Source organism: Ursus maritimus, unplaced genomic scaffold (assembly GCF_017311325.1).
Source record: "Ursus maritimus isolate PB19 unplaced genomic scaffold, ASM1731132v1 scaffold_22, whole genome shotgun sequence".
Taxonomy (NCBI): Eukaryota; Metazoa; Chordata; class Mammalia; order Carnivora; family Ursidae; genus Ursus; species Ursus maritimus.
In genome coordinates, this window is record NW_024424675.1 from 5,933,363 (window position 1) to 5,958,455 (window position 25,093).

A 25,093-nucleotide genomic window follows, 5' to 3' on the forward strand; every position below is an offset into this window, starting at 1 on the left:
CAGAAACCACCTTATGAATGTTCTCCTCTCTCATCATCGTTCAACACCTCCACAATGAACCTGTATGCTGACTTGGTCTGAACCACAGACTATATAAAAGCTGAAGGCTCCGAAACGTATGACAAGACCTTGTTCCTCTCTTGATTTCTGCTACTCCCTCCTAACTTACCTATTGGTTCCAGCCTCACTCCCCTTGGCTGCTAGCATTAGCTCCTTAAACTCTGGACCTGATTATGTCACTTGTACATTCAAACCATTTGAGGTTTCTCACCATCCCAGAATGAAACCCAAATTTCCCAGTTGCACACCAGACCCTTATGACCCAGAACCTTCCTACTTCTCTAATTTTACAGAGGCTCCCCAGACAACCCCACTCCGAAATATACCCAGTGCTTCAGCCATTCTTTTCCACCTCAGTTCCAAAACTCTGTCCTTGTCCCACACCCAACAGTGTTTGCATCTGCTCTTCTCCTGACTTAGGCAGCTCCCATCCTCACCCCTCATCTGCCCATTTCCATATGTCCTCTGAGGTCTGGTTCTGGGGTCCTCCCCTCTGCGGAGTCTCCCCGACTTCCCTCTCCACCCCCTTACATTCCCACCACCTCCACAACAAACCACACTGCTGTCTATTTCTATGCCTCTCCCTAAACTTGTGAGCTCTAACAAGTAAGAGGCTCTCAAAAACGTGCTCACTGGGGGATGAACTTGAGCAAAGGCCATCAGATGCCTGGATCAAGTTTTAGACGCCTCCAACCTTCAGGCAGGGAGGTGGACTGAAGATGCATTCCTGGGTATGGAAGTGATGAGAATGAAGTCCGATTTTAGGAAAGGGAAACTGGGAGTGCAGTCGGTGCCAGGCAGGACAAATTGAAGTATGGAAGAACATGAGGCGGGCAGCTACGAGAGGCGCAGGCTGCAGGTGACCGTGGTCCCTGCTGGAGCTGCTGAAAGCAGGAATGGAGAGGAGGGAGCAGTGGTGAGGAAGCGCTCGGGTGAGGCTCCCAGTCTGGATCACACATCTGCGAACACTCTGGATATACAGTAGCAGCAGTTGTCTGCCAACACAGGCAAGTGAGGAAGGAGAACACCCCACGCCCATGGGCTCCCCACCCACACCTACACTTTTCTCTCCATCCGGGAAGGAGACAGATTCCAGGAAGCTATGGATGAATGCCCATAAAATGAATTCTGCCTCAAAAGCCATTCTGCTCTCCATTTGTTACCATTTGCCCAAAATGTGAGAAGACAGAGCAGGGAGGGGAGGCTCCTACCTGAGTTCCATCCCTAAGTCTACGGCTCCCGCTCAGAAGACACGTCGCCCTCCGCCCCACTGCTGGCACTGCGGTCTTCTTTTCGGGGGGCATTTCTTTCTTTGCTTGATTCAGAAGGCCCCTTGGCTCTGGTCTTTTCTTTCCTCTGCTGCTGTTTTTCAAGCTTTGACAGCTGATTATAAAAAAAAGACTTGTTTTACAAATGTAAACATGTGCCCATATATCCAAAACACTGATTACTTCACACACAGCAACCACTGAACATGCTTCTGTCTGATAACCCAGTGTGCCACAGTGTTTCACATGTGCCAAATGGTCTGCAAAATGTTCGTCAGGCACCTGAATTGTTAACACAGATTAGTCACACATGTGATCTCACTGGACTTTTCCCTACCCATAACTCATCTTGCCATGTGTTCTTTGAAAATGGTCAACAAACAGGCTTCATTGACAGGCTGAAAAGAGCCCCGTAAGTGAAAAAGGTTTTATTCTGTTTTAGTTTTTTTTTTTCCGCTGATGTCTCTGTAACTTTTTCTAACCAAGTTGTCTTCCCACTTACTGTTTTCTAAAGAGTGATCAACACACTCCTCTATTTGCTGAAGGTAAGAGAGAAGGCTCTGAATAAAGGACATTAAGCAATTTTAGATCGTCTCAGTTCTGTTTGTTCTTTGAGACTGAACTTACCCACAGCCAAAACCCTAAATGCTCCTGGTAGGCCGCATGGTGGCTACACAGGGACGCTGGCCCCAGGAGCCCTATCAGACCTCCTGTGGGCCAGATGGAGGACATGCCTCTGGCATCCGACTCCAGAGGAACCTGGGTCCGCTTCTCCCCTGGATAATCTCCCCAACTTGTTCAAGGAAACCACAGACTAGACAGTCGAAAGAAACAGATCATCTGACACTCTGAGCAACAGCAAGGACACTCCAGAAAGGCCTGCTGAGAAACTTGTCAGAGCACATTGGCCGAGTTTGGGCCCAGACGATTTTCTTAGACCAAAAAAGCCATCTGTAACGAGAGACAGCAACACCCAGTTTCATCTGCCTCCCAGACCAGGACTACAAACATTTTATGGTTCACATGGAAAGACAGAAACTTAATGAAGAGCTGGCTTCTCCCTGCCAATCACTGTCCCACATCCAAGCACACAAAGAAAACACTATAACCAACCTGCTATGTCATCTCTTGATTATAGACAGACTTTGAACTGAATCTTTAGATAGATCAACAATCAGCAGCTCTCAATTTGGTCCAGAAAACCACATTTATTAACGGTTGACTTACAACATTATCTTTCCCACTCCCCATTTACCTGAAAAGTTGTAGTAAACAATGAGGTTGGTTAACACGCTAATTAGACTTTGTGAATGAAGACATCACTTCATCTTTGACCCATCAACTCTCCTCTCAAATAACTCCCCTGGAGAAATTCCCATTTATGTGCATAGGAAGGGCTCACAGGGATGAGTACAAACTGCACTATTGTTTCTATCAGCAAAAACCCAGAAACAACCTAAATATCCACTGACAGAAGGACAGATAAATGTAATGTGGTATATAGTCAAATAAAGCAATACTGCCAAGCAGATCTACATATATCAAAATGGATGTTATGTGAGCCAAATTAAGTTTCAAAATGCTATACGCGGCAGGATTCCACTTACACAAAACAGCACTATACGTTGCTCACGGGCTTATGCCGATATGGTATGACTAGAAGAACACAAACCAACTTCAGTAGAGTAGTTAAGTTTGAGATGACAGAGAAGAAAATGGGATCATGGTGGAATCAATATATACAGGCTTCTACCATAACTGCCAACATTTACTTTTATAAAAACACAACCATGTATAGAACAGGTCTGCTGACCAGTGCCAGTATGTGAACTGCTTGCTACTGGCACTTGGACCACTAACAATAAAATGCTTGCACCAGGATGTAAACCAACACATAGCTTCCTTCATCAACAAAGTCTTGTGAAAGTATCAGCTACTGAACTGTGTACTTGGTGCATTTTTCTCTGTACTATTCTGCCACAGATAAGAGGAATTTCTTGCATCTAAGACAAAAGCCTTCCATCCTCATTCCCCTTTTGGTGTTAAAATGCTCCTTTTTTTATGAAATGAGGAGGATAGTATATGGGGGTCCTTCTGTCTTGCTCTTTCCCCCCGCAAAAACGATCTTGGATTGCACAACGTGAATATACTTAACATTACTGAACTGCACACTTAAAAATGCTTAGGATGGTAAATTTCATGTGTATTTTAGTACAATTTTTAAAAACTTCATTGAGCTATATATAATAATCATATATTATAGGAGTTTCAGGTCTACACATGATGATTTGATATTTGTATATATTGCAAACTGATCACCATGATAAGTTTAGCTAACAGCCATCACTAAAGAAATTTGTTAATGATCTTAGAAAACACAGAGTTGGCACTCCATGCTGGACACCCCCCTCAATTACTTTTTTATTTTTTTATATTCCTAGTTCATGAATCCAAACATCTGGAAATCAGTGTTCTGCAGTGAACTGTGCTAAGTTGCCTTCTGCTGCCAGCAGCTTACATTTACATCAGTGTCTGTGTATGTGTTTATACATATATGTATAATAAATATGTGTGTATCTATAGACAAATTATACACACACACACATAAAATCATGAACATGTTCCAAGTTAGGCACTAAGAAAGCATGATTTTTATTTTAAAAAGAACCCTCTCTGTTTTGTGTCCTCTCTTAAGAGGTAAATGTAGAAAATGTGAGTATCACCAGTGACTTAGCCTAACTAAGCCTCTCCTTCCTGCTAAGATTCAATCTCATGCAAAGGCCTGTTTGTCAACAACCTGTTCTTTACTTTCTACTCTTAAATGCTGGTGAGAAGCCAGACCCTGGGAGGGTGACAGGGAATAATTCCCAATGAAAGCAGGCTTCTCAGAGGTTCCTCCGGTGCCCACAGTGCCCATCTGATTCTGCACTGACTCGGAGATGCCATCAACAGAGTGTGAAACTGTGGAAACATCGATTTGACCTTTCACCCCAATCCTGTCCCCTCCCACCATGGACCACACTTGTAAATCATGTGTGATAATTATTGAAGCAACAGGCATAGCCTGAGTTTCCATGAACGATGTAATGCTGATTCTCTTACATTATTTATCTTAATACAACCCCAACCACATATGGTTCCATGCCTCGAAGTTCTCTGTGAGAACATTGTGAACTAACCTAATAAATTTAAGCCTTTTCTCAGAAAACTTGGAATCCAAGGCAGCCAAAACTTGGAATTTACATCTCAAGGCAAGAAAGCAGTTGGATTTTTTTTTTTAAGGAAACAAATGAGAAAGAAAGAAAAAGAAGAAAAGAAATTGGTAATGCATATGGAATCATGTAGGATGTCAACAGCTTTCAAATTAACAGGGAGATGCATGTCAAGGAGAATGTAAACCACTACAGGTCCTGTGAACACATGATCTACAAACACTGAAATGGAGTACTTTTGGTTTTTTCTCTGTTTGTGAATTAACTGACGAGGGTGTCCATAATACAAAGGAAACACTGTCCAATCCATATAGGTTCTAGTGTCATAGGGAGACATCCAACCTTCCAAAGGCAACTCTGGGCGCACAGACGCTGCCAGGGCTGAATAACTAGTCTATGGCCAGCCTGTACCTCTCGTGGTGGATCTTGGAAAGTTCTGAGGGGGCTAAGATGGGGGGGATGGGAATATCTAGACCCCAAACTCCCCAACTCACAAGTAAATCCAGAGCAAATAAAGAATTTTCTTGTCATGAAGAGGTCCGTGCTCAAACTGCATAATGTTAGAATAAACTAGTCGCACATGCATACTACTGCAGGGCTTGCAAACCTGAACACCTTGAAGGACCGGGTGGGTAGCAAAATGAGAGAAGTAACAAAGTACCAGACAACAGGGCATGCTAGAGACTGCAGCCACACCGGAGAGGACAAGCCCCACCTAAGGACACTCACATTTCTTCTTAAACATCTGGACAGACGTCATGTCAATGGGACAGATATGGGTCCTCTGTTAGGAACCCCCACTTTGCACTCCCCCCTCTCCCCCGTGTGATCCCGTTTGCTCTGAACAAGCCAGTGACAGCTGTATTATCATCAGTGTCCCACAGAGGAACCACTGTCGGCTGCCGGCACCACAGGTACAGTCATCTTCCAGGCTTCTTCCTCCCTCCCTGCTGACCCGAGCCACTTGCTACTTCAGAAGTGGACATGTCTGGCCCTGCTATCACACGGGCATGCAATGGAAATCACAGCCAACAGGACCTGAGAGGGTGCAGGGGGCTACAGAGCAAGGTTTATCAGCCAGCCTTGTTCCCAGCTAATTAATGTTGAGTTATTGTTGTGTTTGACCCTTCTGACTTCCTCAACCATCAAGACAGAAATGTACAGGCAGCTTGCTGCTAAACCAAGGAGCTGGACCCGTGTCAGAACCAGTTTCTCTTTAATCTGGCAAACAGAGATGGCCTCGAGGTCCCCGCATATCTTCTAGCAATGAAGACAAGGGCAAAGAAGGATCACAGCCTGGCCTGCTGTATACTACAGGCAGAGTGGCAGGGGTTGCCAGTACCCCCAGCTTCCTCTGCTTTAAAATGGGGATTACAGGGGCACCTGAGTGGCTCAGTTGTTAAGCGTCTGACTCTTACTCTTGGCTCAGGTCACGATTTCAGGGTCATGAGATCGAGCCCTACGTCGGGATCTGCACTGAGCATGGAGCCTGATTAAGATTCTCTCTCCCTTTCCCTCTGCCCCTTCCCCCTCACTATTTACACTCCTCTCACTCTCTTAAAAAAAAGGGGGGGGACTATAATATTACCCTTCATACAACCCAAGTGCTTAGAACAGGGCCTGGCTTGTAGTAAATGGAGATCATCAACTATATACCTGGTAGAGAGCCCCAGGAAGTCAAGGGGTCTGCTTGGCTTGCCTCTGTGTCCCTGGCACCTAGAACAGGTCATGACTTACAGCTGGCGCTCAATATACATATTTTTTTAAAAATTTTTTTTATTATATTATGTTAGTCACCATACAGTACATCCCTGGTTTTTTGATGTAAAGTTCGATGATTCATTAGTTGCGTATAACACCCAGTCAATATACATCTTAAATGAAGTTCATCAATTAAGAAAAAAGAGCATGTGGCTCCCTGAAAACAATGTGAAGTTTGGTGTCTACTGGCCTAGAGTTTGGTCCCATCTCAGCCACTTGCATGCTGTGAAACCATATACAAGTTACATAAAATACTTAACAGCTATGTTCTCATTTAGTTCAGTGGGTATTTTATGAGATATTTTGCTCTCAGCTGCAAGAGCTATAAACCTACCTGAGTATGGCTTAAACAGGAAGGAGCTGGAGGACCTCTCCTACAGAACAGTGGATTCCTTCAGCTCAGCCCTGCCACAGCTCATCTCTATGTAACTCTAGACATCCCCTCCTCATTCTGAGACCTGCCACCATTCTAAATCTCCCCAAAGCAACAAGGGCCTAGAGTTAGCTCTCTAATGTCCCTGGCACTTGTCCTCAGAAAAGGACCCTGTGTGGCCTGTCAACAGCAGTCGGAAAGGCAGACAGGGGTGAGAGAGATGAGTCTGGCCCCAGGCCCATCCACTGACACAAGGCAGACACAGAGCAGGAAACAGTCCAACTGCCAGCATCAAGAGAATGCAAACAGGACGGGGACTCTCAAGGCCCAGCCATGGAGCAGGGAGTCAGTACCAGGGCATCACAGCAAGGAACACAGAGTGCCCAGGGTGTGGCAGGTCTCAAGAGGGGGCAAGCCCCAAGTTCAGGGAGGAACTGGCAGAGGTAGGTCAGGGAGAACCAATGAAAGCCAGGGTTGAGAGTGGGGTGGGAGTCAATGTCCTCTAGGAGGGCTGAGAAGGCACGCGAATTACAGAGACCAGCATCATCCTGTATATTCATTCTTCGTGGCCAGACACATGGAGGTAGAGAGCATAGGCAGTTCAGACCACCTAAGCAGAAAACGACGGGCAGACGACAGAAGCCAAGGACAGGCTACAGAGCAAGAGGCCAAGGTGAAGGCAGGAACAACCCAGGAAAATATGGAAAAGAGCGAGGGGTGAATGAGGTGAGGGTGCACCACTAGCAGGAACTGAAGTGTCACCACCAGGGAATGGCAGGTGATGCACTATGGGTGGTAACTACAGCCAGAGACTTGGGGGACAGACCAGATGTGGCAAAACAGCACAGCAGACTGGGGTGCTGGTGGTGTGGGGGAGCCCTGGGAACACATTTTCCCCAAGCTCCCCATTAACTCAGACAACCACGTGACCTGCACGGGGTGGCACACACTAAACACGGCATGAGTGAGTGCAGAGATGAATGAGCGGGACCTGTTCTGTTTGAAGAGTGACAGCCTCAGAGGGAAGGAAGACTTGAACTGTTGTCACGTCAGCTGTGTGGCTGCACAGCTCTGTACCAGCTCTTGGGGGAAGGAAACTACATGGGACCCTCCCAGCCATGTGATGCCGAGTATCAGCACTACAGGTGAGTCCTGGCTTCCGGGGTGGGTACAGCAGTCTCGTATGCAGACAGCAGCTCCTGGGCAGGCCATTCAATCCTTCACACATCTGTCTGCTCTTCTGTAAATGCTATACCATCCCCCGCCCAGTCTGCCAGCCCAGGGCCCGAGTGGGGACAGCATGTGGCACAGGCATGGCCGCTAGCATGTGGAGAGCACCAAACAAACAGGGAATCGTTCTTACCTGCCCTGTGCTTTCACCCACAATACAGCACTTTAGAGGGATCCTCAAAGGCTGATCATTGCACACTGTGGAATGCTCCAGTGTGATGATGACAGAAAACACAACATGAGTCACTTAAGCCTTTGGTGGACACTAATGAGCTGCCAGGAACATCCCAACGAGAAAGCCTGAGCGCTCAGCACTGTGTGTGCAATCAGACTCCAGGCTCCCCTGACTCCGCCCACTCCAAGAGAAGCTCAGGTGAGGTTTGCTGCCCTATAACTGAGAACACCCACGTGGGTGGAAGGGTGGAAGCAGAGGTGGCAGAGCTGACCCATGTCTGCTGTTGCGGTCCCTTCCGCCTACCTCTCTGGGGAACACTGGAGCCCGCCAGGCCGCTAGGTGCTGAGTGCAGGTTTGAAGGGGCCCTAGAAAACCAACTTCTTTGCAAGTCATTTTAGAACAAAACAGGTGCCCAGGAATTCCTGATGGAAGGATCACTCTTAAAGTGAGATAGTGTCTTAAACTTGCTTCCAATGTGGTCTGGGGGAATAAGGGCAAAAAACTACAGCTTCTTGTCGATGTCCTCATAAATTCCCATACGTCCCATGAAAACCATGTAAAGGTCTTCCTCCTTTTTTTTTTTTTTTAAGATTATTTACTTATTTATTTGAGAAAGAAAGAGAGCACGAGCAAAGGGGAGGAGCAGAAGGAGAGGGAGAAGCAGACTCCCCACTGAGCTGGGAGCCTGACACAGGGCTCGATTCCAGGAACCCAAGATCATGACCCAAGCTGAAGGCAGACCCTTAACCAACTGAGCCACCCAGGTGCCCCCTTCTTTCTCCTTTTGGAGCCTACAGTTGACAGAAGAGAGTACCTCCTTCCTCAAAGGAACCACAGACATAACCTGAAATTTTAACTTCAGTTCTTTAAAGTCTTTCTTCACACTCAGGAAATAAATGACCCCTTAGACTATGATAACCAGTTTGCCACCTTTAGCATTCCAAGAAGTCAAGGGCAGATATTATAATTCCCAAATTGCTTTTGAGAACTACGGAGGTGAAGTCAGTTGAGAGAGAGCACACCCAAGACCACATCTAGGCACCAGTCAGGCTGGGAAGAGCACCAGGTCTCCCAGACTCCCAGCCAAGACTCCAGTTGACCTGCCTCCTTTTGAAGCAAAAGCTCCTGGGGTGAGCCATAGGTCCAGGACAGCAAACTTGGTCTCTATTCTTGCTAGGGCAATGTTGGGCCCACCCCCTCAGCCCCATCTTTGAGTTATTTTAATGCTGGTTATTTCCTGCCAGCCTGTTCTGTCCTGCATATGAGCAAAATCTAATTAGAGAGTGAAGAAAATAACAAAAGAAAAACTCAAGCCCCATGAAGTCAGTTACTATGATTTTTATAGACCATAGTGGAGATGGAAAAGTTCTGTTCCAACCAACCCCTTGCAAAGATTCCAAGAAAGTCTTATGGTACAAGTCATAAAGATCAAATGTCTCTTCTGCAATTACTTTTTAAAATACCACAAGGTATTATTACTCTGAGGGTGCTGGCCCACACCTGTGGCCCTGCTGGTGTCAGGAGGCACAACTGGGCAATCACAGGAGATTGCAAAGGAAGGACATGCCCAGCCAGGCTCCCTTAGAAGTAAGGACATGAGTTAAAGGACAAAATGTCCCAAACAGATCAGCCCCGTCAACTCATTTCAATAGCTTTAGAACTTTCCACAATGGTCACTGTCTTTCCTTAGTGTCCAGCAACTCCCACCACCAGTAAAAATGCCCTGACTCTGTCGTTTAAACTGCCCCGTGCAGTCCTTCGCTCACTCTGCAGGTAAACAAAACAAGCTGACGTTAGATATATGCTTTGTTGAATAGCTCATAATTTCAAGGTAATGTATGAGTGAAGCGCTGAGGAATACAGAAATATTCAATCAGCAATGAACCTCCTCAGGGTTAGGCTGAATTACAGCACTTCCCTGTGCCTCAGTGTGCTCTCCTAGACCACATACACCAGGCGGCAAGCCGGCATTACTACCGTGAAGATGCAGTAGAGCCCAAGGGGGCCGGCATGGTGACTGGAACAGCCCGCTATCCTTCCATAATGGACTGAGACACTTTCAGAAGTGGATTCTTCAAAGAATGGGAGAGACCTACGCTCAAACTCTGGATGGGGATACTTCCACCTGCTGGTCCAATGCACAGCAACTTGCTACAGACTGGCTTTGCCTTCAGAATCACGGCATCTCCTGAGCTATTGGACACCCCTGGGTCTACGACCTTTTGCTTCTCAGTTTCTTCCTGCTACCTACAGGCCAGAGTGGCAGAAGGTGGGAAGGGGAAAGAAGAGAAGGCAAATTCCAACCAGCAAATGATTTATGGGCAAAAATCACAGAAGTGTGAATCTACCATGGAATTTTAAACAATCTGTAGAAACCTACTTCTATAGATTATCTCTAATTGACCAGGCCATTTTTTTAAAAGCAACTGAAATTTGTATCTGGGCAATTTGTCTTATCAAACTGTAATTTGATATAATCTCATATTATGTGATAATTCTGAAAGCTTTTTTTAAAAAATTCCTTGTGTAATGGAAAACCTGACAGAACATTTGAAGAGGATGTTTCCATATACACTGCCGTGTCTGTCATTATGTCAACTGTCGTGTTATTTTTAAATCAACGGGCTGCTTAATAAAAACATTACGAAGCAAAGTGCACACACGGTACCTAATTTTCATACATTATTAACTCTGCTTGAGGTTTTTGTGGGAATTAAAAAAAAAAAAAGCAAGCAGGCAGGCATCTGTTCCCATCTGAAATCGTGCAAGCTAATTTTATTTTCTAATTCCCCATTGTTTACAAAAACCCTCTTAAGCATGCAAAAATGATGGGGGGGCGGTGAGGATGGGGGTGTTCAGTTGTCTTTCCTATTATTCTTACTTCACTAAGTCCCATCAGTGTACTCCCTCACCACACAGACACAAACAGTGGGGTTTGTTTTAGGCCATGGTGGGATGCACCAAGGGGTTCAAGATCAGCCCAGGCATGTGTTTCTCTATCAATGCAGCTGCCCTCAGATCTCCAAGTTGGCCCACTACAGCAGATGCTACCAGCGCCCACTGTGTCCCCTAGCCTAGAGGTCACTGCAGTGTCAGCAGACAACTGCCTGTAAACCCAGAACTTTTGACCTGTACCTCTCTGTCTGAGGACACCACCTGGCCAGGGGCAGGGGCTAGCCCCAGGTCAACACCTCTAAGAGTAAGTTCAGTCACCAAGAGATGAGAGTTGAAGGGTTCAAAACCCAGCTTCCTTACCCATCATTGTGCCAACTCTGAAAAAGTTCTATATAGTCCCCCAGAGGGTCCCCAGGGATCATCAACGTGGCCTTAGTAGGCTTTTCTCTGCCCTGTCTCCCTGTGCTTCCTGGAAGACCTCTCCATATCTGAATCCTTTTACTCTGGGAGGACCCAAACCAGAAACATTTTAAACTCGTCGAAATGAGTCATGTGATTAATGTGACTAATGTGATTAATTCACTCTGTGTAACTTGTTACCTGGCCCTCCGTTAACCAGCATCCTACACTGGTTTACACACCTGGACAATGGAGGGCAGTGGCAATGCTTGGGATCACACTCCCAGTCACAGCCCTAAAGGATGCAGCAACGTGAAGGGACGCCTGAGCAAGTCTGGAGTGTAATCCCACAACAGTTTATTACATATGCTGACGCTCTGAACACTAATCACCCATCCTCATGAAACACTACATATTCTAGTAGCCGGGATTTTTATGATGTTGCCCTCCACTCCCTAACTCTATTGGAGAACAAGGTATCACTGCCCTTCTAACACTTCTCAACTCTTCATTCTATCAGTGGCCTGGGCTTTTGCTTTGATGGGGACTAATTTTAAAATTTCAAGAGTTATAGGAAAGGAATAACCATTTCCCCTCCACTGAAAGAGAAGCAACAACCCACAGCATTTGGGAGGCCAGAGGCTGGCCTTCCTCCACTCCACACACCAAGTGAATGGATTCTTCTCTCCTCCTCTGTGCCTATGTGCATTGATTGCTTTCTAGGCCATAAGCTATTTGAAGGCAGAAATAACAGGCAACTCTTTGGTCAACATCTACTTTAGACTGAAGTCAACATCTATCACACTGTTGGCACATGTCTGGTTCATAATCATGAACTGTAGCAAAGTTTAAGGAGACACTAAAGCAATTTCAGTTCTGCTATTCCAGTGCATAATTGGTAACAGAAAACTGTTCACGAGCATTTCAAACTAATACTGTTCTTTAAATGATTCAAAATGTTTCTTCAATTTGCAAGTCTTTAAGAAAGGGGGAGTGGGACGTTTTCTCTGCCCCACTTGGTCTATGTATTGTACAAATGCCAATGGAGCAGATTTGGAACAATGAAGAATTATCGTACAAAATAACAATAATCCAAAAAAGAGGAAGACATGGGACCCAGAGAAACAGTGGACATTCTCTGGGAGAGAAATCATGGCCGGGCTCAGGCAAGATGAGGGCTTGGCAGCCCGGTGAGCAACCCATCCACAGGGAGCACAGTGAGGGTTCCAGAACTGGGTTCTCAAAGAAGGGGCCTCTAGAGGGGATGTGTGGCAAACAGCAGTTTGGAGCAGCAGGAGTAAATACAGTACTTTCAGTAAAATTTCAAGAGAAAGACAAGTACATAATCCTAGAAAAGCAAAAGGCTGAATAAGACCAAAAAAATCCTAAGATACGGTCTGATTCTGTGGTAAGTAACAGTTCCAGAATCATGACAACGCAAACACTATTTATTAATTCAATTAAAAATAATGAATCAAAAAATAAATAATTAATTATATCATAATACTAGAAAGACAGAAGGGGTAGGAAGTGAACAGTACTAAGTAGCATGAAGTAATGCCAGAATTTAATATATCAAGAAATAATAGTTTCAATGAAATAGTTTCAAGTATGATAAAGGTGGGGCGCCTGGGTAGCTCAGTCGGTTATGTATCTGCCTTCAACTCAGGTCATGATCCCAGGGTCCTGGGATCAAGCCCCTCATCGGGCTCCCTGCTCAGAAGGGGAATCTGCTCCCTTTCCCTCTGCCCCTGCTTGTACGCACGCACTCCCTCTCTGAAATAAATAAATAAAATCTTTTTTAAAAATATGTTAAAGGTGCTCATTTGTGTGGAACAGGACTGGGAGAAGGAAAAACAGGCAAAGGCATTTATTTTTCATTATAAGCCTTTAGGTATTACCTGATCTTTAATTATGCACATAATTACTTTAATAAATAATTTGAAATCTGTTTAAGAAAGAAAAGTCAAGCAGCAGATATAGTTAGCAACAGATTCAATACCATAAAAAAAGTTAATGATTCAGAAAAATCAGTTCATGTAATCCTTCCAATATCAAGAGGGCAAGACTATAAGCAAAAGGAGCAGAAACTTATAAGTCAGCCGCAGGACAGAAAGTGCAAAAGAAGAGATCAGAGCAAATACAGAAAAAGCAATAAGCAAAGACATCACTGGAGAACAACCTCCCAGCTATGGAAAGGCTCAAGTATGTCCTAGAAGGACCAACATCAGGGAAATTTAAAAGAAATCCACAGAGGGCACCTGCCTTCTCTTCCATGCCACTAAATGCCACCAGAGAGCCAAGACACAGAAAACACTAACAAACCATGTGTTGGAGGAATAAAAGAATGACTGCGTGATGACAGACAGATGGGTGGACAAAAGGAAGGAAGAAAGCCAACCAAGCATCAGGATGATGCCTGCAAGGTCTGAGAGTAAAGGATGGCAACCCAAATATTCAATATTGACCAGGATGTTTACAAACTTGCAAGTATTGAGAAGGTATTACAGCCATTCCCATCCTTAAAAAAAAAAAAAAAAGCATAAATAAATTACTCATAGAACTAAAGCCTCTTTTTTTTTTTTTAAGATTTTATTTATTTATGTGACAGAGAGACAGCCAGCGAGAGAGGGAACACAGCAGGGGAGTGGGAGAGGGAGAAGCAAGCTCCCAGCAGAGGAGCCCGATGTGGGACTTGATCCCGGAACGCCGGGATCATGCCCTGAGCCGAAGGCAGATGCTTAACAACTGCGCTACCCAGGCGCCCCAGAACTAGAGCCTCTTAAGAGAGTAATAACGGAAATTGTGTTAAGTAATATGACCAATAAAATGAGTTATACAAGTTCCATAACTAGCTGGTGGATACAAAGAAGAAAATGCAAATGAGAAATTAATCAAACTTATCAGGACCCAAAAATTCAGATCCACAAGTAATTTTTTAAAATGTGAAGAAATGTAGGGGCGCCTGGGTGGCTCAGTCGTTAAGCGTCTGCCTTCGGCTCAGGGCGTGATCCCAGCATTCTGGGATCGAGTCCCACATCAGGCTCCTCCGCTAGGAGCCTGCTTCTTCCTCTCCCACTCCCCCTGCTTGTGTTCCCTCTCTCGCTGGCTGTCTCTCTCTGTCAAATAAATAAATAAAATCCTAAATAAATAAATAAATAAATAAATAAATAAATAAATAAATAAATAAAATGTGCAGAAATGTAGGGGTGCCTGGGTGGCCAGTCAGTTAAATGTCCAAGTCTTGATTTTGGCTCAGGTCATGATCTTAGGGTCGTGAGATAGCCCAGCACCAGGCTCTGTGCTCAGCATGGAGATGGTCTGGGATTCTCTCTCTTCCTCGCGCTCTGCCCCTTCCCCAGTTTGCTCTCTCAAAAAAAATAAAAATAAAAATAAATAAAAGAAATGAAGAAATGCAAACACCTAATAAGCTTATGAAAAGAGTTCAACTTCACTAGCAACTAAATTGATGCAAATAAAAACAATAAGATACAATATATGATTATTCATCAAGTTGCCAAGGATTAAACAATGATAATAATCAGCCTTTGCAAGGGTCTGAGGAAAGGAACATTATATATTATTGGTGGAGAGTGTAAATTTGGGCCTTAGGGGTACAACTTGGCAATGCTCATTTCAAAGCACTAAGAGTATGAACCAGCAATTCCACCTTTTTGGATTTATCTTGTAGAAAACAAGTGGCTTAGTACACAAAGATACATGCTAAAGGATGTTCACTGCACTCATTTTTACAATAGTAAAAACTGTGGAGGAACCTAAAAGTCCACAAGAAAAGGAATTCTTTAAATAAATTAGGGGACATTCTGTACAAAATGATTCGCCTGATTTGAGGTGTTCCTATGAAAATCCTGTGACTGCAGTAATCAAAAACTAGAACTCCCATCTCTTTTTTTTTTTTCCCCTTAAGATCAGGAACTTGACAAGGATGCCCACTCTTGCCACTATTATTCAACATAGTACTAGAAGTCCTTGCAACAGCAATCAGACGACAAAAAGGGATCAAAGGTATTCAAATCGGCAAAGAAGAAGTCAAAAATGTCTCTCTTCGCAGATGACATGATACTCTATATGGAAAACCCAAAAGAAGCCACTCCCAAACTATTAGAAGTTATAGAGCAATTCAGTAACGTGGCAGGATACAAAATAAATGCTCAGAAATCAGTAGCATTTCTTTTTTTTTTTAACTTTTTTTTTTAAGATTTTATTTATTTATTTGACAGAGACAGCCAGCGAGAGAGGGAACACGAGCAGGGGGAGTGGGAGAGGAAGAAGCAGGCTCCCAGCGGAGGGGCCTGATGTGGGACTTGATCCCAGAATGCTGGGATCACGCCCTGAGCCGAAGGCAGACGCTTAACGACTGAGCCACCCAGGCGCCCCTCAGTTGCATTTCTATACACGAATAACGAGACCGAAGAAAGAGAAATTAGGGAATCCATCCCATTTACAATAGCACCAAAAACCATACGTTACCTTGGAATTAACGTAACCAGAGACGTAAAGGACCTATATTCTAGAAACTATAAATCACTCTTGAAAGACATTGAGGAAGACATAAAAAGATGGAAAGATATTCCATGCTCATGGATCAGAAGAATTAACATAGTTAAAATGTCCATGCTACCCAGAGCAATCTACACTTTCAATGCTATCCCGATCAAAATACCGAGGACATTTTTCAAAGAACTGGAACAAATAGTCCTTAAATTTGTATGGAACCAGAAAAGGCCCCGAATCTCCAAGGAACTGTTGAAAAGGAAAAACAAAGCTGGGGGCATCACAATGCCGGATTTCAAGCTGTACTACAAAGCTGTGATCACAAAGACAGCATGGTACTGGCACAAAAACAGACACATAGACCAATGGAACAGAATAGAGAGCCCAGAAATGGACCCTCGGCTCTTTGGGCAACTAATATTTGATAAAGCAGGAAAAAACATCCGGTGGGAAAAAGACAGTCTCTTCAATAAATGGTGCTGGGAAAATTGGACAGCTACATGCAAAAGAATGAAACTTGACCACTCTCTCACACCATACACAAAAATAAACTCCAAATGGATGAAAGACCTCGATGTGAGACAGGAATCCATCAAAATTCTAGAGGAGAACATAGGCAGCAACCTCTACGACATCGGCCAAAGCAACCTTTTTCATGACACATCCCCAAAGGCAAGAGAAACAAAAGATAAAATGAATTTATGGGACTTCATCAAGATTAAAAGTTTCTGCACAGCCAAGGAAACAGTCAGAAAAACTAAGAGGCAGCCCACGGAATGGGAGAATATATTTGCAAATGACACTACAGATAAAGGACTGGTATCCAAGATCTACAAAGAACTTCTCAAACTCAATACACGAGAAACAAATAAACAAATCAAAAAATGGGCAGAAGATATGAACAGACACTTTTCCAATGAAGACATACAAATGGCTAACAGACACATGAAAAAATGTTCAAAATCATTAGCCATCAAGGAAATTCAAATCAAAACCACACTGAGATACCACCTTACGCCAGTTAGAATGGCAAAAATAGACAAGGCAAGAAACAACAATTGTTGGAGAGGATGTGGAGAAAGGGGATCCCTCCTACATTGTTGGTGGGAATGCAAGTTGGTACAGCCACTCTGGAAAACAGTGTGGAGGTCCCTTAAAAAGTTAAAAATTGAGCTACCCTATGATCCAGCCATTGCACTACTGGGTATTTACCCCAAAGATACAGACGTAGTAAAGAGAAGGGCCATATGCACCCCAATGTTCATAGCAGCAATGTCCACAATAGCTAAATCGTGGAAGGAGCCGAGATGCCCTTCAACAGATGACTGGATTAAGAAGTTGTGGTCCATATATACAATGGAATATTACTCAGCTATCAGAAAGAACGAGTTCTCAACATTTGCAGCAACATGGACGGCACTGGAGGAGATAATGCTAAGTGAAATAAGTCAAGCAGAGAAAGACAACTATCATATGATTTCTCTCATCTATGGAACATAAGAACTAGGATGATCGGTAGGGGAAGAGAGGGATAAAGAAAGGGGGGGTAATCAGAAGGGGGAATGAAACATGAGAGACTATGGACTATGAGAAACAAACTGAAGGCCTCGGGGGGGGGGGGATGGGATAGACCGGTGATGGGTAGTAAGGAGGGCATGTACTGCATGGTGCATTGGGTGTTATACGCAACTAATGAATCATCGAGCCTTACATCGGAAACCGGGGATGTACTGTGTGGTAACTAACATAATATAATAAAACATCATTAAAAAAAAAAAAGATTTTATTTATTCAACAGAGATAGAGACAGCCAGAGAGAGAGGGAACACAAGCAGGGAGAGTGGGAGAGGAAGAAGCAGGCTCATAGTGGAGGAGCCTGATGTGGGGCTTGATCCCATAACGCCGGGATCACGCCCTGAGCCGAAGGCAGACGCCTAACCACTGTGCCACCCAGGCGCCCCCCATGTCTTCATCATTAAGCAAGAAAGCCAGAGGCACCTGGGTGGCTCAGTTGGTTAAGTGTCCAACTCTTGACCTCAGCTCAGGCCTTGATCTCAGGGTGCTGGGTGTGGAGCCTACTTTAAAAAGTTAAAAAAAAAGAAAAAAAAGAAAAGAAAGCCAGACAGACAGACACCGCTGCTTAGGGACACGCATGTGCTTGAAGTCATTCTGAGAGACAGGAACCAGGCTGACCGACACAGGACACAGCATAGTAGTCTTCGCTGGGCAGTTGGGGGGGCGGGGTGGGCAGGAAGGCCGCTGGGTATGGCACATGCTCTACTCTTAAGCTTAGGAGGGAGATCCTTGGGTGTTCACCTTAACGTTATGCTCTTTACATGCATGTGTGTTATATACGTTCTCTCCCAGCTATCAAATATTGTGTCATAAATTTTTTTAAGCACAAGAGTGACGACACTTCATCTTTAGTCATTGCTTTGTCCAAACAGCTCCAACACTGACTCGCCTCCAAAAAGAATATCTAAAGAGGTAAGAACTCTTGATCACAAACACAATTCTCAAGTGCGCAGCCTGTCAGAGAAAAGGAAATGCTCTTCAATAGTACTATTCCAACACTCCCAAGATTCGACTGAAACCTCAGCTCTGAATGCCCCTGCAACGTGGCTAGGCCTGCTCAGTCTCAGGGTCCACAGGCAGATACCCCACTAGGGGCCAGAACTGTAGCACTCAAACTTTCTTTGAAATCTGAGGTCTGCTATCATTACCGTCTACTTCTGAAAGGAAATGTTAGCCAACCCCCACAAAACTCTCATGAATGCAATTTGTGTGGGAGAAAACGTATTTGTAAAAGCATCAGCTATCAGCTGCTCCACCCCGCCCCAAGATAAATTTGTAATTAGGCAGGACTCATTTTTCAGGATGCTATCAGGAGTATCACCTCCTGAGAGGAAATTTGCTAACAATGAAGTCAGAGAATAGAAGCACTGCTCATACAGCCATCCTACTGTTTGGATTCTCCTGACTCAAAACACACATATTACTAGACAGACCCAGGAAAGAGTACAGGTGCTTCTCCTAACCCATCAGCCCCACTCCGCGCTATAAGGAAGACCAATCCTCAACAGATGTTGTTGTCAAGTGCCTTGTGCCAATAAGGTCCTAAAAAGACTCGACAACTTTGGTTACTCTACTTCGCCCTACTTTCCCAATTCCCACAATCAGACACCAAGAGAGGGTGACGAGCAGCAACCTGTGTGGAACTGGGGCTGGCCCCCGCTGTTCCAAGATGCTCCCAGCATTTCCTGGGAGCTAGCTGAAAGACAGACTCTCTGATCCCACCCAGACCTGGAGATCAGAGTGTGTGGGGACCAGACCCCCAGGGGGTTCACGTGCACCTTAACTTTGAGACACACTGGGCTAAAGGACTTATCCTAAACTGAGGATGCAGAGGGAACACCGTCTTCAATTAGATTGCAGCGAACCGCTCTGAAGAGGGGCTCATGGAGGTTGTGGAGGGAGGAAGTAACGCCCAGCCCCCAGTCATGCTTTGCTGCTGCCTCTGACCAAAAGCCAGCCCACCGTGACTGCCTTCCATCTTCCCACACCCCAGGAGAAGCTTTTAGCCAGCTTATCCCCCCAGCTTTGTAGCTAAGGGGTTGCTACCGTCCAGCAAGTGGTCTATGCCAGACAGGGAAGCCGGGAGGCCAGGAGGGACTTATCAGACTCTGAGTCGATGGAGGGGCCAAATCCAAACCCCTCCAGGCCTCTTTCCCTCCACCCCCTCTACACACACAAACACACACTCTCCCAGGTCCTGGCCTCTGGCTCCTGGCCTCCTCCTCCTCCAGCTGGCCACACTGCCCATGGGAAACCCCTCTTTGACCACTATAACCAACTTTTGTAACTTCTCAAAATGCACGCCCCCATCAGCTTCATGGAAGGGGGATACTTAAGGCAAGGCATTCTAGGCCTCCACACCACTGTCAAGGGTAGCTTCCTTTAATCTGTTTTATACACTCCAGTTCTGCATGGAATTTTAACTAAAACCCAAGATTACATACCTAAAGAAGTATGAAAAGGACTTACAGAGACTTCTGTAACTACCTAACAATGCTCCCTGACTCATCTTGTCCCCTTCAAATCTATCCTGTACTCAGCCAGAGATGCAGTCAAAATGCCAAGTCGATGGCCTCCCTAGCAGCATTATTTGTAATACCCAACAAGTGAGGCAACACAAATGTCCATCACATGACGAATGGATAGATAAAATGTGGTTTAGCCACACGAGGAAGTATTATTTGGAAATAAAAGGACTGAACTCATGTTATATCTTACAATGTGGATGAACACTGAAAACATTATGCTAAGTGAAAAAAAAGCCAGGCACCAAAGGCCATATAATGCCCGATTCCATTTATATGAAATGTCCAGGGCAGACAAATCTGTAGACGCAGAAAATAAACACTGTTTACCTGGGGCTGGGCTTTTCTGTGGTGATGGGAACATTCTAAAATCTATTATGGGGATGGCTGCACAACTCTGAACATAGTAAAAGTCACTGAACTGTACACTTTAAGTAGGTGAACTGTATGCGAATAATATCTCAGTAAAATTGTTGAAAAAATAAAGTCACTCCCCACTTAGAACCCTTCCAGGGTGGCGCTCCATTTCCAAAGGACCAAGTCAATGCTCCTCAGTGCGTTACAGTTCTCCATGAACTGGCCTCAAAGTGCTTCATTTCCCACTTCTCCTCCCCTTGCTTTTCATGCTCTAGGATATCTAAACTCTCCCAACCCCACCCCATCACCCTGTTTCCTGACCAGGCCTACATGCATGCCTAGACTCCCATGTCACCCCACTCCTAATCATCTTCAGAGCCTCAGCTTCAGCATCCTGGTCTTCTCTGGGAGGTGGATTGAGGGCCCCCTCCGGGTCCCCAGAGTAGTCCTGGCCCCTGCACCCCAGAAGCTCAGGAAGCATCCAGTCTGGCCTGCAGCTCTTGAGTTCACAGTTAGCTCTGACCAGGCTTACACGCATGCTGCCAAGCACTGGGCCCGATACCAGCACCTTGCCACAGCCCATCTAGGAAGGTGCACGCCATCCTTCCATCAACTCCCCAATGCCACGGGCCCAGCAACAGAAGCCCACACACCATCCTCACTGGCTCTCAGCTGACAAGGCCAATGGGCTCCTGGAATACAAAGACAGTAATTCTCCAAACTTAGTCTTCAAGTTTTCCTTTCTCTGGGAAAGATAAAGCCACTCCCAAGACCCTTCTCCCCACCCTTCCACTGGCAATTAACATCTTAAGAAAATACTGTGTCCCCATCTCCTCAGTCTGGATTGGGAGCAAAACTACAACAAATGACAGCAAATCATCCCAAAGCCCTGTGACTAAATCTGGATCTTCCTCAGCAGGCAAAGGAGCGACACTCTCTACTGAGACCACCTTCCTGACAAGAGGAGTAGAATTCCCAATCATCCAATAGAATGTCCCTCAGAAACATCTCTAAGATGTCACTCCCTTCATGTCTATGCACAAAGTACCTAAATTTTGGTGCCAGCAGCTGACATTTACACTGATGATTAACTGGGCTGAATTATGTCAGTACTCTGTAAGAAAAAAACCTGGCTTGACAACCCCCCCCCAACATTGCTGTATTTGTGGTGCAAGATCACTTATACGGTGCAATTTCATGCTGAGAATTAATATAAATATGGGCTCACAGGCGGACAAATAAATCGCACAACTTTCAATTATGACATCAAGATCAGGAACATTTCTGGACAAACAGATGAAGAATGAGTTTGACGAAGCAGGAAAGAAAATGCCTCTGCTGTCACTAGGAAGGTCAGGCTGGCAAGATAAATGTCTAAATTTCAGGTTCAATCAGTCATTCACAGACCAGCTATGCCAGAGGCCTTCCCATGCCACACCCATAAATTCAGAAATACCCCTGAACCTGTGAGGACCCCGAACAATTAAACTTGAGGACAACCTAATGTTGTGGCACCAAGCGACCTCCTCCACTAAGACAAAACCATCTAGATGGTGGGAGCAGCATACAAAGATTCCAGTTCTGTAGAACCGACCACAGCACCCATCTGCCTGGAAAGAGCCCAAGAGTAGAGCAGAGGGAGGGAGGCTTCCAGCACTCCTCGACATCTGCCTCTGACCGCCCAGGAAGCCCTGTCTGAATTCCAAGGGATAAACACCACACCAGACACAGACCAAGATGCAGGAAGGAGAGAAAGTGCTGACCACGCCTTAGAGGTTTCTGGCTAGACATCCACTGAAGCACAGTTGTAACTGGGAGGCTGAGTCTGAGAAAATGCCAATGTAGTACGATGATGACACTGACCACTGTCATGGAGAGAGAGATGTGAGTCAACTGAAAACAGACTGTGACTGGGAGTCGAGGTCTAAGGGTGAGCCAAACTGGAAGCATCTCGGAGACTTCAAGGTGAGACTGTCATGGCATCTTACTCAAGATGACCACAGCTTCTTACAGAAAATATCATCAAAAAGTAGCTCCTGGGGGCGCCTGTCAGTTAAGCGTCCAATTCTTGGTTTAGGCTCAGGTCAGGATCTCACGGGTCATGAGAATGTGCCCTATATTGGGATCCAGACTCAGTGGGGAGTCTGCTTGGGATTCTCTCTCTCCTTCTGCCCTTCCCCCTACTTGTGCGCTCCCTCGTGCACTCTCTAAAATAAATAAATAAATCTTAAAAAAAACAAAACAAAACAAAAAAACAGTGGCTACTTCCAAGGCACAACGTACTCATCAGATCAGAGAACTAGATCCAACAGAACTAGGCCCAACAGAACCAGACCCGACAGAAACAAATTATGTCAAACTTCTGACTTCACCACAGAGGCTAAGGAATAGCTTCTTGACTATTTTCTTATAAAAATATAAATCCATTTAGGGACACCTGGGTGGCTCAGTCAGGCATCCAACTCTTGGTTTCAGCTCAGGTCGTGAACTCAGGGTTATGAGATAAAGCCCCGTGGTGGGCTCCGCATCAGCGGGGAGTCTGCTTCTCTTCCTCTCCATCTGCTCCCCACCGCCACTTGCACTTTCACACATGCCCTCTCTAAAAATAAATAAAATCCTTTAAAAAAATTTTTTTTAAATAAATCCATTTAACAACCATTCCACTACCGGGAAAAAAAAATGAGGGAGTGTGCTAGTCCAATTTCTATTATTTAAGGACTAGCTTGTTCTGGGACAGCCTACGATAGGTCACTGACAGCCGACAGATTTCCTTCCTTAGAAGTCTTACACAAAAATGAAATAGACTCCCATCATCTGAAACTAAAATAATATTTGCAAATACTTTAAATCTTGCCAGAGGAAGGGAGGGCTCTTCTTTTTAGGACAATCTGAAGAAAAATGAAAAAATATAAACAATTTAGTGCCCATTATAGATCCCAAGTCATGTTCTAGGTTAGAAACATAATACATAAACTATGACTGAGTTGTAGGGCAATATTCACATTACTCTTTGTTTTGATAATAATAAAATATTTACCAATGGAATTTTGAAATCTAGTATCACTTAGTATGAGCCAATTTTATTAAAAACAATCAGCACTTATGGTAGAAGAACTGAGGTTTCTGGCCACGGAATTCGCAAATAAGGCTGAGGACAAATTGTAGACAAAACACAAAAGCTCAGGGAATACAAGCCTTGGACCACCACACCACCTCTGTCTCCTAGCTTTTTCTTTTCTGAGCACTTGCAAGCCTACGTACCCACTCCTTTTAGGTATGTGATTTTTACTACAGATTCCTGAACACCGTGAGGCTTCCTGGACTGAAACATGGTTTGCTACCTGGTGCCTGAATTTTATCTTCCTAAACGCGGACCAGTGTTTTCACATGTCCCCAGCAGGTACGGACCTAAAGCTGGCAACAGGCAGTAAGAGTCAGGTGAATGAGGGGACCATCTCATTCCAAGCACTGATCATTTTTTAAAATTTGCATGGCATTTCCCCACAAATTTTCCAGCATGAGGGTCTCTTGGAGAAAAGAAAGGAGGCTTTTTCCCCAAATGCTCCAGGTTCCACATCCCTAAACTAGAACCATCTGGATGAATTCAACACGCCTGAAGCTAGACCGTCCCTTACATGTCCCTTGCTTGGGCTAAAAGTGTCCAGAAAGAAGGGAAGAATGTACCCACCTGCCTACCTCTCTCTCCTTCTCTTTCCCTTGCTTCTCCCTAAGAGGAAAGACTCTGAACCAAATTCCAGGCTATTTTTGAGGACCAACTTGCTAGCAAGAAGGGTCACTTGGGTGTTAAAAAGTCATACACATGGGGCCTCTGTCTCTCTTTTCCACTTCCTTCCTCTATACAGTTTGGATGGGTGCTCAAGGCTGGTCTTCCCCATGACAACATAAGCCACTCATCAACCCAAGTCAACATGTGAAGACTCTGAACTTCAAAGCCTGATGCCAGCCTTCAGGTAGTAATTGTTCTAACCTGTGCTAACATAGGATATTCTTAACTTCCCATGAACATCTACAACCACTGTCTTAATCACTTCCCTGCTTTGCTACTCACTGCTGCCATCCTGTCCTTGTTTATGGGATTCTCCATGCTGTACCTAAATTTGGCATTTATACTCTGATGTAACTTTAATGTTTATAATCAAGAGCTCATACAAAAACAGAAAAATAAGTAAGCTCTGTTTATTAAGGCAAGAAAGAACATCCCCCTTCTGTAGAACAGGAACCCCACACACCTACTATATTTCTTGAACTAGGACATTGTGCTCAGAGGCACCACTCTTGACATACCTTGGCAGGAGGAGCTCTCCTTTCCTGCCCACCCACTCTAACCCCATTCTTCTCTGCTGACAGAGCTCCTACTGAGTGCACCCTTGACCAGGCAGATCCCGCAGGGGCCACACTTTAAGCCATCATGGCCTACGCACCCCATATATCTTGCCAGGTATTGGATGAGACAAAAATATGCAACAGAATTCCGGCCAACAAACATGAGGGGAAGTTTGCTAGAAGCTTCAGGGAAGGCCTTAAAAAGGGACATAAGATAGAGATGGTCCTTCTGCCTCTGGGCACAACTGTCTGTCTGCACGCAACACCTGGAAATATGCTTAGAAAGGTGAATAAAGGCAATGCACTTAGATAGATGAGTGGAAAATGGAAGGAACCTGGACCTGAAGGACATTACTTGTGCCACTATATTAATGAAGGCTGACCTCTAAACACTTTGTTATGTG

General features: G+C 44.9%; 1 protein-coding gene across 3 annotated transcripts in view; it reads right to left on the bottom strand.

Moving 5' to 3' along the window:
- The window catches only part of DTD1 (D-aminoacyl-tRNA deacylase 1), a 188,241-nt gene that overhangs the window by 19,091 nt on the left and 144,057 nt on the right, over positions 1-25,093 (bottom strand). For 2 of the 3 annotated variants that reach the window (XM_040637944.1, XM_040637945.1), the window contains exon 5: positions 1,272-1,443. The exons of the other annotated variant lie outside the window; for it this stretch is intronic. In XM_040637944.1, coding sequence (XP_040493878.1) covers positions 1,291-1,443 — 153 coding nt within the window. In that variant the 3' untranslated portion in view covers positions 1,272-1,290. The remainder of the gene's footprint in view (positions 1-1,271; positions 1,444-25,093) is intronic. 3 annotated transcript variants of the gene reach the window in all.